Source organism: Camelus ferus, chromosome 16, assembly GCF_009834535.1.
Source record: "Camelus ferus isolate YT-003-E chromosome 16, BCGSAC_Cfer_1.0, whole genome shotgun sequence".
NCBI lineage: Eukaryota > Metazoa > Chordata > Mammalia > Artiodactyla > Camelidae > Camelus > Camelus ferus.
In genome coordinates this window covers 15,129,970-15,144,161 of record NC_045711.1, presented here as the reverse complement: position 1 = coordinate 15,144,161, position 14,192 = coordinate 15,129,970, and the positions used below count along the sequence as shown (strand labels likewise).

The 14,192-nt window shown below is 45.2% G+C and overlaps 1 protein-coding gene across 1 annotated transcript in view; it reads right to left on the bottom strand.

Annotated features, from left to right (window-relative positions):
- MAP2K4 (mitogen-activated protein kinase kinase 4) overlaps positions 1-10,472 on the bottom strand; it is a 90,775-nt gene extending 80,303 nt beyond the window's left edge. Inside the window, exon 1 of the mRNA XM_032498822.1 lies at positions 10,298-10,472. Coding sequence (XP_032354713.1) covers positions 10,298-10,406 — 109 coding nt within the window. The 5' untranslated portion in view covers positions 10,407-10,472. The remainder of the gene's footprint in view (positions 1-10,297) is intronic.
- Between the last annotated feature and the right edge of the window lie 3,720 nt (positions 10,473-14,192).

Sequence of the window (14,192 nt, the reverse complement as noted above, 5' to 3'; positions counted from 1 at the left end):
TAGACGTGCTTCATTACATGGAACTGAAATTCAGTTTAAATTACAACAGTTACACCATCTTTACCTTTATTTTTCACATCTATTCGATAAAAAGTATAACTATCAGCTCTTGGAAGTTAATAGCAACTTTTAGGACAGTTTTGCTCATTTTTTCAGTCTACAAATTCAGAACATATTACAAACTTTTTTATTAACTCAAATTACTGACTTGGAACTACTCATGATTAGTTACTATCCCTGATTTGAAAGCTTTGTTAGTTCATAAACTGTGAAAACTGAACACACATAGCACCATTCTATCCATTAGCTACCCTCAAATGATAAAGACAGTGCACTACTAGAGATGCTGAAATTCCTGTAAAATTGGCCAGAAAAAAGACCTTGTGCCTAGGAATGGCACTAGACTAGAGACTAGTCTAGGACTAGAGAAGTTATAGAAAGAAAACCAGTGAATTCTCCCTAGAAAGATGAACATATTTTTCAAATTCAAATGGATCTGGTTATACGTTATGCACGCATTTATACAGATGCAGTTTTCTAAAAACGCACCCAGTAAAATAAGCTGTTTGAAAAAAAAGCCTTCCCAAAATAGTCTTTCGCCCCGAGTCTACTGGGTGAATTTCTGGTTTTCTTAGTGGTTATCTATGCTTGTGTGTATTATTGCCTTGGGGAACAAAATGGGGAAAAGTCAATTTAGAATGAGTACCATTCAAGTCATATTTATATAAATCTAATCAAAATTTGTAGGAAAAAACCAGGACTGAAAAAATTATGTTCAAATAGTCTTTTCCCTCCAGCTATCAAAATTCTTAGGATTTTAAGAAAATAAAGCTGGTACCTATAACGCCCCAAATCTGAAAAATGGCTCATGGAGCTACTCTGACAACGGAAGTACCTCTGGGGCACAAAAGTAACCCACTGCTTACTGCTTGATGGCAACGCAGGAGGAAGTGGGGAGGGAGGCTTCTCAGACAGAAGTCCTGGGGCAAACCTGGAGGCAGTGCGCTGACACTCGCCCCTCTACTGTACAGGCTCCAAGGCTGCCCCCAGATGTGCAGCAGGAACAGAATTCAGAAGGAAAAAGACGGCTTCCGGGGGTCTTACAAGCCCAAGCAACAAAAACCAGCCAGCCTCCTACCAGGCAGGACCAGCTGGGCGCAAGTCCGGAGGAAAGGGAGCTGGCTTTCTGCAGGCAGCAGAGGATGGAGCACACAGAGGGGCCCAACTCAGAAGCCTGTCTCCCACCCTGCCCTCCGGCTGGAAGAGCAAAGGGAAAATTCACCTGGAAACTGGAAAGGAAGCTGGTGAAACTGAAACAATTTTAAGGCAATCATTACTCTTCTCTTTTTAGCTCTAAACACAGTCAGCAGTTGCTATTAGCAAAAATAAAAGGTGAAAGAAGAGGTGAACAAAAACAGCAATACGAATGGGGAAAGGAACAAGAAAACTAAACTTGAAAGATGTATAAAAGAGAATAATCCAGATCTGTACAGTTGTGTAAAAGTAAGTTACAGGATGAAGCATAATAAACAGAAAAAAAAAGTTAAGGTATATGTACCTGGGAATGTTAGAATGTCAGCAATGATTGCTCTAACACAGTAGAAGTTTAGCCCATTTTTAAGTGCTAAAAAATTCTCAAAATTTGAAGTTCTGTAATTAGTACAGAATCAATGCACGTAGCTAATAGGGAGGGGGGTGAAAGTCTCAAAGCATAACCACAGACTTGTTCTTTTTACCTAATTATGGATAAAGTGACCAGGTCAGGGGCCTCAGACCTACATCCATCCCTGCATCACTTCTCACTCAGAAAAGACTTGCTAACTGACTGAGAGTTCACGGACAAGCACAGGCTACACCACCTGGAACAGAACCGCTCATCTTATCCTTGGAATTCCATGCAATCTTATCAATTAAATCAGATAAAAATTAGCTAAATCTTTCTAGAACTCTTTTAAAAGACTACAGAGAGAGAGGACGCGCGTGCGACTCTCTCTATAGAGATTATACATAAGAAAAAGAACCCACAAAGATCAGAGAGTTGGCGCTTACAGTACAAAGATGGGAAAATACCAAACAGCTCCCCAAGCTCACTACACTCAAAGGGCAGGGTGGGGCCCTGGGGGGGCACCAGCAATCTTGTACAAGAAGAGAAAGATGGTGAGAAAGAAATGGTGAGGAAAACTTACAATATGCTCAACTTTACAAAAAGCAAGGTTGTGGCTGTTACAATCAGTCCATCAATACTCAGTCACATATATCAATTTTTGAGGTCTCACTTGTCTCAAAAATTCTGTCTTTCCATTCACATATTTGAAGTCCTGCACCTGGGAGCACTAGATTATTAGCTGAATCCACTGCCAGCAATCAGATAATTTTTCAAGTCTTAAATGCCTCTTTTATCTTGGTACCTGGGCTTTAACATTGCATGATCTTCTGTTTCAAATTTTAGTCACTGTCATTTTACCTGGCCCCAGGCAAGTTTATTTTCATTCAGTCTCAGACCCCCAAGCATGAACATCGAGATGCACAGGGCAGGGTGCTGGCAGGTCTATGAATGCAAGCCAGCTCTGCGGGGCTCTTCCCCTCCTCCTCTCACCAGGCCTCTCCCAGCCTCCTCCTCATCCCTAACCTCAGTCCTGAGAGCCCCTCACAGGCCGTTAACTGGAAACCTATCATTTAATGTATTCATCAAATAAAGTGACCTTGTCCGTATCAGTTTAAAAGCATGTTTAGGATGAGTGTAAGTGTATATTAAAACAAAAGGCAAACTGTATTTGAGAAAGCAGAAAACAAAATGAAGACTGCCAGACCAGGGTTTTAGTTCCAACTATGAAACTCAAATGAGTCATTTCACTCGAGCCCCAGTTTCCTCATTTATATATAAAATTAAGAATAATATCAAGGAATCTCAGAATAGGAAACAGCATGTCCACATGTAATTCTGCTTGTGAAACGGCCCTCCTGGGGCCCAGCAAACATCCCCACTCCCTTCTGGGCTGGTGGAACAGTCCGGGGAGGTACAGGACAGTGGCAAAGATGAGCCCCACTTCCTCAGTAGGGCCGTATAGTTGCCTGGACCTCCTGGATTCTGGTAATGATGAAAATGGACTATGAACCACAGCGGGAAGCCACACTAATATAAAGAGAATCACAGCTGCCTTCCTTCCTGGGTCAGGCCCACAGACCAAGCTCCCAAATCTTCCTTCTGACCCAAGCCTGAAGAGGCCAGTAGTTTGCCACCTTCCAATTTGAACCTCAAAATTTTGGCATCTGCCTTCAAATGTAAAGTTACTCTTAGTATATCATTACGGCTCTAACAGCTAAGATTTATTTAAGCTTACCCAAAATCTGTGTTTTCACTGTACTTAGACTGAGTTCCACAAAGCTTTCCTGCTGTGTTACTTCCTTTAGCTTTCCTCACTTCACCTTTCTCTAACTTAAAAGGGATCCACCTTAATTTCATAATTCCAGGTTATTTGCATCATCCAGAACCATCCATGATTTTATGAATACTAATCCTCCCCACACCTTTTAAAGCTCAGGCTCTCGTCAGTCCTCACACGCCAGCTCCTCTCCTCCCTGTGCCTGACGACTACCTTACTCACTCTCGGGCCAAGTAACCAAGGGCGGTCCTGTCGTCTAGAGCCCGCTCGGGGCAGCTGAGTACACCTGGAGAGAACACCTTACTATGTGACTGTGGGCAAGTGGCTAACCTCCACGAGCCTCAATTTTCTCATCTGTAAAACAGAGTAATACCCAAAAGTATTCTGCGATGATTAAACAAGGTAATAAAACTGAAGTGTCCAACACAGAGACCGAGACAGAAGAGGCTAATATCACAGTCATCATTATTCCTGGTCTCTCCCTCAGGTGAGCAATGACTGTGGCACGTTCCCTATCAGAACAGTCTAACCCTCATAAAACCAGTCCCTTTCCTTTCAATCCCAGTGACCGTGAGAGGTAAAAGGAAAGGATTCCAGATGGTCTGGGGACCCCCATCCCACTCGCTACATCTCTGCTACAGCCCTTCCCAGACACAGCCTGGTGTCCTGAGGACTTGAAAAACTCCGAGGTGGGTATTGTCCCCGGCAGGAACCTAACCCAGGCCTCAGGGATAAAGGCAAATGCATCAGGGGAGCCATGTAATGTCACTTATTTCTCAGCAAAGTCAGGCATGAAGAGACACAGGCACGCCAGATACATAATAGAGATATCTCTGGTAACAATTTTTGAGTTTCCCCCTTTTGAGAACTGTGTTGTTAGTAAGATGAGATATAATCAGGCTTGAAAAAGCTGCTGTGGTGTCCATCTCCCTCATTCTTCCCTGCAGTGGGGAACAGCGCGCTGATCTTCGAGAATCCAGCTGTGCACGGTGGGAGTGCTAGCTCAGGAAAGGCCCATCGTTTTGTTGCTGTTGTTGTTACATTAAAATTTTTTCATTCTATTTCTTTTGAAAGATAAGACATTCACAAGGTTCAAAATAGTCCATAGTGAAGTCTCCCTCTATTCTTGTCCCTCAGCCACCCAGTTCCCCTCCCTGGAAGCAACAAATGTCCCAGTGTCATGACTTGATTCTGTATCCTATCAGATCTTACAAATATAGAAGCACCAAAATGGCGTGCTTTTTCACATAACCAGCAGTATTCTAGACACACTGTTTTGCATCCTGTGTCTTCTGGAAAGGCTCATCTTGAGCTGTGTTAACTACTGGCCAAAGCTCCCTTTCATTGCATAGCCAGAAGCCAGGCCCATCTCATCTCTCCTCGCCCTTGACCCTGCAAGTTCACATCAGTTCTCAACCTCGCCAACAGTGTGAAGAGACACGAAGACTTTCTGGAGTTGGGCGAAAGGGCTAGAAGCTAACCCATGCCCATCAGCAGGGACAATAAGTTGCCCAGATGACAAATTTAGCCAGCATGGCAACATATGTTATTAACTCTTATGCTACATGGGTGCTTTTCTGCATTATGTATAGTTTTGAAAGAGTTCTGTCACTTTTCAAATCTATACTGGCCTCCTGAGCCAACACCTAATTAAAGGCTTCTACTTACCTGTAGATTCCCAATCACAATGCCCCCAAAGTCAAAATGCCAGGGTAAATACCCCACAAGTTTAGAATTCTGCAACATAAAGGAGCATCAGGAAGCACCAAGGCTCGGAAATCAACCCAAACCCAGCTGGATGCTTCCAGCTTCCAGCCCCGACTGAAACCTAAAATAATCTCTTCCTTCTGTTCCTGAATCTGCATCACTTCTGGCAAAGATTCTCCTCTCAGACCTGAATGGCTGTAATGGCTTCGAAAGAGCTCGGAGTAGCCATGTGAACCTGGGCAGCTGAGCAGTAAGAGGAGCACCTGTTACGCAGGTGGATTAAAACACATTCCAACTAGGGCAATTCCCTAATTTAAATGTCAGCTCCCTAACCTGTGAAAGGGGGTTCTGCCCACCTACCCTGAAAGAGGGCTTATGAGCATCAAATTAGGTAAAGACAATAAAAAAGGGCTGTGCTAACTATTGGTTCCCCTTCTTAATGTTAAATCTGAATTAACTTCCTCAGGTGGTCTCACATGGGCCATCTCTACCTCCCAGAGACGGAGACTGACCTGAATTATGTGTGATGGAGTTGATTTTGATCTCCAGACCCCTAAAAATAAGAAAAACTCTATGGGTTCAAATCGACCCAGCTTCTCAAATTAGGTAACAGAAATGGAAAGGAAAAAGAGAAATTTACGAAAAAAAAAAAAAAAAAAAAGACGATTCGAAATACAGGGTTCACTAATATCGCATCCTAAACAAGCTTCAGCATCCATTCACTCTGATAAGGGACAGTAAAAGGAAAATGTGAGAAAATAATATCCTGAAAGCACTACCTTTCTCTGCTTCTTACATTTTAATACTAGGCTTGCTCTCCTTTCTACGGGAACACAGAGAAATACAGTCTGCGCTTCTGGGGAGGACTAACCTGCTGAGCTGAATTTAATCCATTAGGTTATGTCAAATAAGCGGTGAAAGAAGCAGTATGCAACACACTGGGAAAGGCAGGCAATGCTGGAGTTTGGGACTGTATCCGTCGTCCGAACAATTCAGTTCTTTAAATTAGGTTCTTGAAAACCATAGACTAACTGGTAAAAATAGACAGTCAAATATAACCACAAGTAGGGCATTTCATACGTATTTTGTATGTTCAAATACTACTGGGAGAAAAAAGTACACTGATTTTAAATCTTCAATTTTTCTTAACAGATATGTTTCATTACACTTGAAAGTTATGTGTGTGTGTGTTTTATTCTGTCAAGTTTTTATTGAGGTATAATTGACATACATTATACTGGTTTCAGGGGTACAGCTTGATTCAATATTTGCATATATTGCTAAGAACCACCACACAGTAAGTCTAGTTAACATCTGTCACCGTACATAGTTAAACAATTTTTTCTTGTGGTGAGAACTTTTAAGATCTACTCTCAGCAACCTTCAAATATGCAATACAGTAGTATTAACTATAGTTGCTATGCTGTACATTATTTTGTATCTTTTAAAAAAGTAGAATCAAGCTATCATCTTTTTACTTAAATTGACATTTATGAAATGTTCAGCTGCAAGTAATTGGGTAAGGACTGGACTACTCCATAAGCCTTCTGTTATACATCTAGATTTGAAACCAAAAAAAAAAAAAAAAAACTGCCTAGAGCAGCACACTAGGAGTATGAGAAGCACCTACAACATACACTTTATAACTACTTCCTGTTACAAGTACCTCTGTGTTTTTCAGAATCAATGATAGATTCTAACTATTCTGATCATTTTTAAAAAACTGACATTTCTCACCTACCCAAGTAAAGCTTAAGGAAACATTTTATTTTTCCCTGCTTTAAGTCTTCTATAATAAATTTTAACTTCTTGTGTTTACGAGAGTTTTTTGACATCTACTACACGTCAAGGGACTAGTAACTAAAGCATTTAAATAACCATGCCTACTTGCAATCCTTACGTACTTACAGATATTTTATAATTTTCAAAGCACTTCCATGTGCATTAATCTAATAATGTGATCCTCACAACAGCCCTGTAAGGTAGGTGTTATCCCTATTTTGACTCAGATGGGAAACTCAGAGCTCAGAAAAGGCAGGCAATGCCCCCCAAGGTCACAGAGCTGGAACACTGCGGAGCAGCTACCTGAGCCCAGGCAGAATACAGACTCATCAGGAATATTCTGAAAGGAAATGCTCAGAAATGAAAAACAGAAACAAACAGGTTAGAGAAAAGGGTAAGACCCAGTAGCAATGAAGTTAAAGAAACTGTGGTGGATCAGGAGTTAGGGACTCACCTGCTGATGAGAGAGACAGTTAATCAGACCGTTACAAATAAGAGTACTGTTGCTTTTAACAGGATGATGGCTAACATGTATCAATCATAACCTCCCTGTATGTCAGGCCCACGCTTTACATGCATTCTCAAAATACCTGTAAGGTAAGCATTATTTCTACTTTCCAATTGAGAAACTGAGGCTTGGAGAGCCTCAAGGCTCCACTAAAGTCACAAAAATCTTAAATCCTGATGAGGACATTCAAATTCAGGACTCTGGAGCTCTGGCTTAACTCAAGCATTATGATATTAAAAAACAACAACAACAACAAAACCGAGTATTTCTTAACTGAGACCACTCTTGGGCCACAACCTCAAGCCATGAAAAGTGCGCAGGGTGATGCCAGCATAGTGCTTATCACACAGAACCACCACCAATGTCTATTAGAGGCAATGCGTTCCACACAGCCCACAACTGAATCCTGCTAATGGAAAGAGGGTGGTCATTAACCACTCCTAGAGAGATAGTGTTTTGGGGTGGCAAGTGACCGTGTCTGGGGAGGGGAAGTGGCATTTACCAAACATCTTCTAAGGATCTGAAGTCTGATCTGAAGCCCAAAGTCTGGTAGATGACGTAAGGGAGGTTAGGCTTTAACCCTACAAAACAAAAAAGGTTCTACATTGCTGCTTAAGCTCATGCTTTGCAACCTGGATGGTGCTAGAGAACATCCTGAGAATTTCAAATGCTTCTCTTCACTCTGAGTCATTAAAAGGGGGTTCAAGAAGATGTAACTAACAGGTTGCTGAATCAATCACGGCTAGACATGGTACAGATAAAAGAAAATTCATCAATAATTCAAAGAGAAGTCTTATGTCCCCCCTCTCCCTTTTAAAATGGGTTCTGCTTATTAGAAAGTTCAGTTTACTGGGTATCGAAACACAGGAGTTGGGGAGGAGAATGGAGAACATCAAAATAACCCCTAACCACAATGGCTTTCTTTGAGTTCCTAGAACACTCCAAGATCTTTCCCACTTTGGAATCTTCACACACACTGCTCCCTCTGCCTAGAACCCTCTTCTTTATCCTAAGAGTGTCATCTTTCCAGACAGGTCTTCTGTGACCAACTTATCAAAGCAGACCGCTCTCTCCCCTGTTCTCTTCTATCAGAAAACCCAGCTTGTTACCTTCATAACTCTGCTCTCACTTAGTAATTTTTCTTATTTATCTGCATATGGCTTCCCTCCCCCATCCTACCAGGAGGGTAAGCTCCATCAGGAATGAGACCATCCAATTCATTCTTTTCTAGATACCTGGCACTAGAGGGCTATGCCTGGCACTAGGCAGATGCTCAATAAGTATTTTTTGAACAAAAATAAATAAATGTGTACAGCTTTTTCAAACTGTCAGCCTCCCAACCCTCCCCCACCCCCCCAAAACTTGCATTTTTATAAGCTTTATAAGTCACTCGTTTGGGATATACAATACAATCCTAAATTGTCATTTTGCTGTTTCATTTCACCAAGCAACAACTAGACTATAAAGCTGGAAGATCAGGAAACCTATCTTTACTTCATCTGTATACTGTGCAACACAGTGGCACCCAATAACTAATTCAATCTGGATTAATTATCTGAGGGCCTGCACAGAAAGTGTCCTCTGAGCTCTGACATCATCCTGTCTATATATCTGTCACTGTTCCTTACGTATATTAAATTACCTCACGGAGAGGGCGACAGAGATACAAAAATGAATAAAATCCTGCCTCTGCTTCCTGAATCACACACTCTATAAGCACGAAATATTCGATAAACGTCAAGCCCAAAGAGACACACGGTTAAGACAGACCTAGGAGCCCTTCAGGAAGATTTTAATCAGAGAGTAACCATGGTCACACTGACCACGAAGGATACCCTGACTGATGCTGCTAATAACTTAACGTAAGCAGTCTGCGGAAGCTGTCAAGAGCTTTCTGAGATTCTCTGTTTCAAAAATAACATGACTACTCAAAATCCCCCGGTAAGCTCAAGGAAATGGTCCCTAATGGATTGGGGCCCGGTATTTTCACGACACCCCCGCCCCGGCCCCCGTCAAGAGCCATTCAGAGCTAAGGAGCATTCCCAGTGGGCAAAGTCATTAATTAGGAGGGCTGCTTCAGACGCCCAGCCGCTACACTGAACCACTTTGACCCCTGCCTTTCGATTTCCCGGATCTCTCCATTTAAACCGAATTCCCTCTTATTTATTTATTTTTCCTGCATGCAACGCCAGCACAGAAATCCCCGGCCCGAAACAAACTGCGTCTCCCAGGCCAGTGGCTGTGTAATTACCTCACAGGTGGCCAGGCCTGAGCAACCCCCCGGCCCTCCCAGCGCGCACAAACCCTGCAGAAGTTTGGAAACTGAGGGTCCAGGAGGATCGCGGAGCCCAGAGGTCAGCGCGGCAGCCCGGCCCGGCTGCGCCTGCAGGGAACCAAGATGGCCCACTGCGGCGGCGGCGGGGGAGCCGGGGCGCCGGGCCTTGGGGCGCGGGGCCGGGACGCCGCCGCCGCCGCCGCCGCCGCCTACCTGAGCGGCCGACACCCGCGGGCCAGGCCCCGGGCGCCTCCCGCAGCCGCCGCCGCCGCCGCCCCCGCCGCCCGGCCGGCCGTTCCCGGAAACGCGGGCGGGGCGCGCCAGGTAAGCGGCGGCGGCGGCGGCGGCGGGGGCGGGCCCGGGCCAGGTGGGCCCCGCGGCCGGAGGGGGGCCGGCGGGACCGAGGGCCGAGCGCAGGCGGAGGCCGCGGCCCGGGCCTGCGCGCGCCGCTGCCCGGAGCCAGGCCGAGCCGGGGCGGCCGGCCCCGGGGCGGGAAGCCGGCGGGAGGGAGGCAGGCCGGCGCGGGCGGCGCGGTGGCTTCCTCAGCCGGGTCCGGGGGCGTCCGAGGCCGCGGGGACAGGCCGCGACGACGCCGACGGCCGCGCCGAGGGGCCGGGGACTCGGCGCCGCCGCCTTCCTTACCCTGCATGCTGCTGACGGCCGGGTGGCCCGGCGCCGGGGACCCCACGGGGCCCGGGGTGCCGCTGCCGCCCCCGGAGCCGCCGCCGCCGCTCGGGCTCGGAGCCGCCATTGTTGGGAGTGAGGAGCCGAGCGGCGCCGGGGTGGCTGCAATGCAGCAAGCTCGGCCTCTCGCACGGCCGAGGGGCGTGGCCGGCGCCCGCCTTGGGCCCGCCTCCGACACGCCCCGGCCACGCCCCCGCCCGCGCCTGACGCGGGGCCGCACCAGATGCTGAGCTGCAGAACCGCCCAGGTCGTGGGTGCCCGACCCGAAAGGCCGGCAGAAGTCGTGCTCCAGGGCTGCGGGCCCGCAGTGGGGCCTAAAGCGGTTTGCAGAATTTGGAGTGTGTGCCCTTGAGGGATAAGAAGGTACATAGCTTTCATCATTCCTACAGAGGTCTGTGACCCCCAAAAGTTTAAGAAGCCCCTTGCTGGAATCTAAGAACCCAAAACCAGAATAATAAAACCGGAAGGGATCCCAGAGGTCGTGCTTCTTGTCCAGTCGCTGACACGGCGCTTCCAGGGAAACATGGTTCTAGCTATGCTTCCATCTGGAGCTCCTGTTAGGCCCTGCCTAACACCCTAACACCCTACACTGCCCCACGAGATCCTAAAGGATTCTACTGAAAGTATTGTCAGTGGACCCATCGCAAAACTCCTGAAGCAGAATCTACATTTTAATAATATCCCCCAGGTAGTCTGTATCCCCATTAAATTTGAAAAACAGCATCTTAAGCACCCAAGCTCCCTGGCCTCCCAGAATACACGATACATCACCATCTTCTCCTAAATACACACTGGATTCTCTCCCCCACCTCCTCTACCCCTTACAAGACTGGCCATAGTCATTATTGTGAATTATATAAAGTGCAACCCCAAAGAACAAGATAAGGTTTCTTCCAGTTCTTCGCACAGAGACTGATTTTAGGAAGGCGGTGACTAAAAGAAAAAAAAAAGTCCTCTGTTAGGCTAAGGGTTTGTGCACCAACAGAAATGTAATTACAGTGGTAAGTTAGGGGTCTCTGGGCAGAGGTGTGTCTCACCCATAGATAGAATGACCAACTATACAATATGCCAAGTAGTCTAAACCATGGAGCTGGGTGTTTCCTGCCCTTTGGAAGCACTGCACAACCCATACCAGGACATCCTTCCACCCAGCTCTTATCTGTGCTAGAACTTCCTCACAACATGTTCAAAAGGTGTCTTCCATCAACAGAACCCTGCCTTCTTGCTCCAACCCAACCTCAGCCATCATCTTGATTGCTCAGATGCTAACAGTGGCTAGAGGCAGGGCTTCTAGAAAACTGGGGAGGCAGTAAAGGCAAATTGAAGGGGAGAGCAGGTAGATGTACTTAAGTGGAGAACCCCATATTTTAGTCTGCCAGAATTCTTCTCTGAGGGCCTGGCTGATGGAGTGGTATCTCCAGTTCCAGGTCATTATAAACATTGCCAAATTCCCATCTAGGAATCAGTATCCCATTTTGCTCGTGTTGGTCCTTGGTAAGGAAATACTATCAGAACCTGGAAGGAAAGTTTCCCATCCTGGCTGTTCAGCCCAGAGCACAGGCTAAGCACCCCATCTACATCTTCTGCATGGGACTGATGGGAAGAGAAACAACAAATACCAGAGAAAAGGAGAAGCCCCCTAAATTCTCTTCTTTTGAGATACAGATTGGAAGACAGCTTTCTTTTCTTTGGGGTTTATATTTTAGTGCCTGGAGGGGTTAGTATAAAAAATCAAATGAAATTCTACTCTCAAAACATCAATACAACCTGCCAATGATTAGCAAAGATTGATGAAAAAAAAAATAGGAACCCTCTCTCCCAGCCCCCAAGGAATAGTTTTGCATTTCCATTGGCTTGTCCACTTTAACACACTGGGAAAAAGCATCAGCAGCCCCAAGGTTTTCTGGCAAACAAACCCAATGTCATCATCAGGCTCCAGATGCAGGACTTCCAGACACCAAATAGTTCTATTTGAGCAATTTTCTGACACTTTATTCCAGTACCTGCCAGTAGGTTTCACAACTAGTTCCCGTTGCCTAAATGTCACTGTTGTGTATGTCATCTCATTTCTCACTTCCAGTTCCTTGGGTTTTGGAGTGGTACCAAGAAATGGCCTGGAGGGCTTCTAGTCTCCCCACCCCCACAAGTACCGTGAGCATCTCTCTTCTACCGTTTGATGTGGACAATGGATATACTTACAGTCTGATGCAAAGTGCTACTAGTCCCCTTTCCCAATTATGCATATTGCTTTAATAGAAACTTATTATTTAATAGAAATCCTAGAGGCAATACTAGAGATTACGCAGCTACTAGGAAAAAAACTATTTTAAATCATGTAGGTTTCCAATATTGTTTTAGATTACATAGATTACTTTTAAGATTGCTCAAAAGAGAGTTTAATCAAGTAAGAAAAACATTGACCTGAGACAGTTAAACAAACTTAAATGAGAAAAATATATGTAACAAATAAACCTAAAGGAAAACATTCAACCCAGGAAATTCATTCAGAAAGCTGAATTGAGAGAGGAATATATAACTAATTGGATTTTTTGTTTAATGATGCCTAATGCTGGGTTTGTAATCAAACTGACAGTATATTTGGATTGCGGTTAGCATTGTGTTATATGTTGTGCGTGTGGCATATGTTGAAGTCCTAACCCACAGAACCTCAGAATGTGACTGTATTTGGAGATAAGGCTTTAAAGAGGTAATTAAGGTAAACTGAGGTCTTACTGGGCCCTAATCCAATATGCCTGGTGTCCTTACAAGGCGAATAGGACACAAACACACAGAGACAGAAGACTGTGTGAAGACACAGGGAGAAGACGGCAGTCAGTAATCAAGGAGGGAGGCCTCAGAAGAAAGCAACCCTGCCAACACCTTGACCTGGATTTCCATCCTCCAGGACAGGGAAAAGCACATTTCTCCTGGGTAAACCTCCCAGACTGGGGCACTTCATTATGACAGCAGTAAAACTCATCCATGGTTCAAAATAATGAATTACTTAAAAGAAGTACAGCCTTTTTAGTCGTATAATCACAGCTGGCCTAATCGCTGTGGGGAGGAAAAGGCAGTTATGCAATATGTTCCAATAACCAACAAATGCACGTTTCTAAGAGCTCCTTGAGAAAACCCCCACATGGGCCTGAAGTCCTTGGCTCTGCCATGTAACGACTCTTTCTTCCTACTGGTGAGGACGAGAAAGGAGTAAGACCATGGCTCTGAGCAATGTCCCGGGAGAAAAGCGTGCCCCGTCCTGAAAGCGGCTGCAGAGAGAGGAGTGACATCTATAGACCCCCTGCGCAGAGCACCTTTGTTTAGAGATGTAGCCTGCTTGCCCTTTTTCACACACGTCTCAATGGTTAGATTAAGAGGACAGTTTTCACTTCACATTCCAAATAAAGCAAAGTTGCAATTGGATTTCACCTTTAGGACCCCAATCTCAGCCTCTGAGAAAGAAGGGTGAGGGACCTCTGTTCAGCTGTAACAGTCACCAGATGATGCCTACAAGCGCTCAGCAGTTGGCTTTGAGCAAACCCATCTCCTGCCCATCCCCAAATCACTAAGGGTTCAGGACCAGGCTATCCAATGACCAATGGTGCCTCTGTGCAGGTACCTGGATACCGGCTGAACACTGCACTTAATTGGAAATGAAGGGAATGTGAGAAGCTTTGATGAGTTCATGCTATCAAAAGAACCAAAGTTCAGCCTGGTTTTGATAAAGGGAAATATTACTAATTTGACTATTAATAACCATACATGCATATAAAGATTTTTAGGCAAATGTTCATCACAACATTATTTATAAGAGTTGAAAAAAATAGAAATGCCTCACTCTAAGTCATTTTCCACC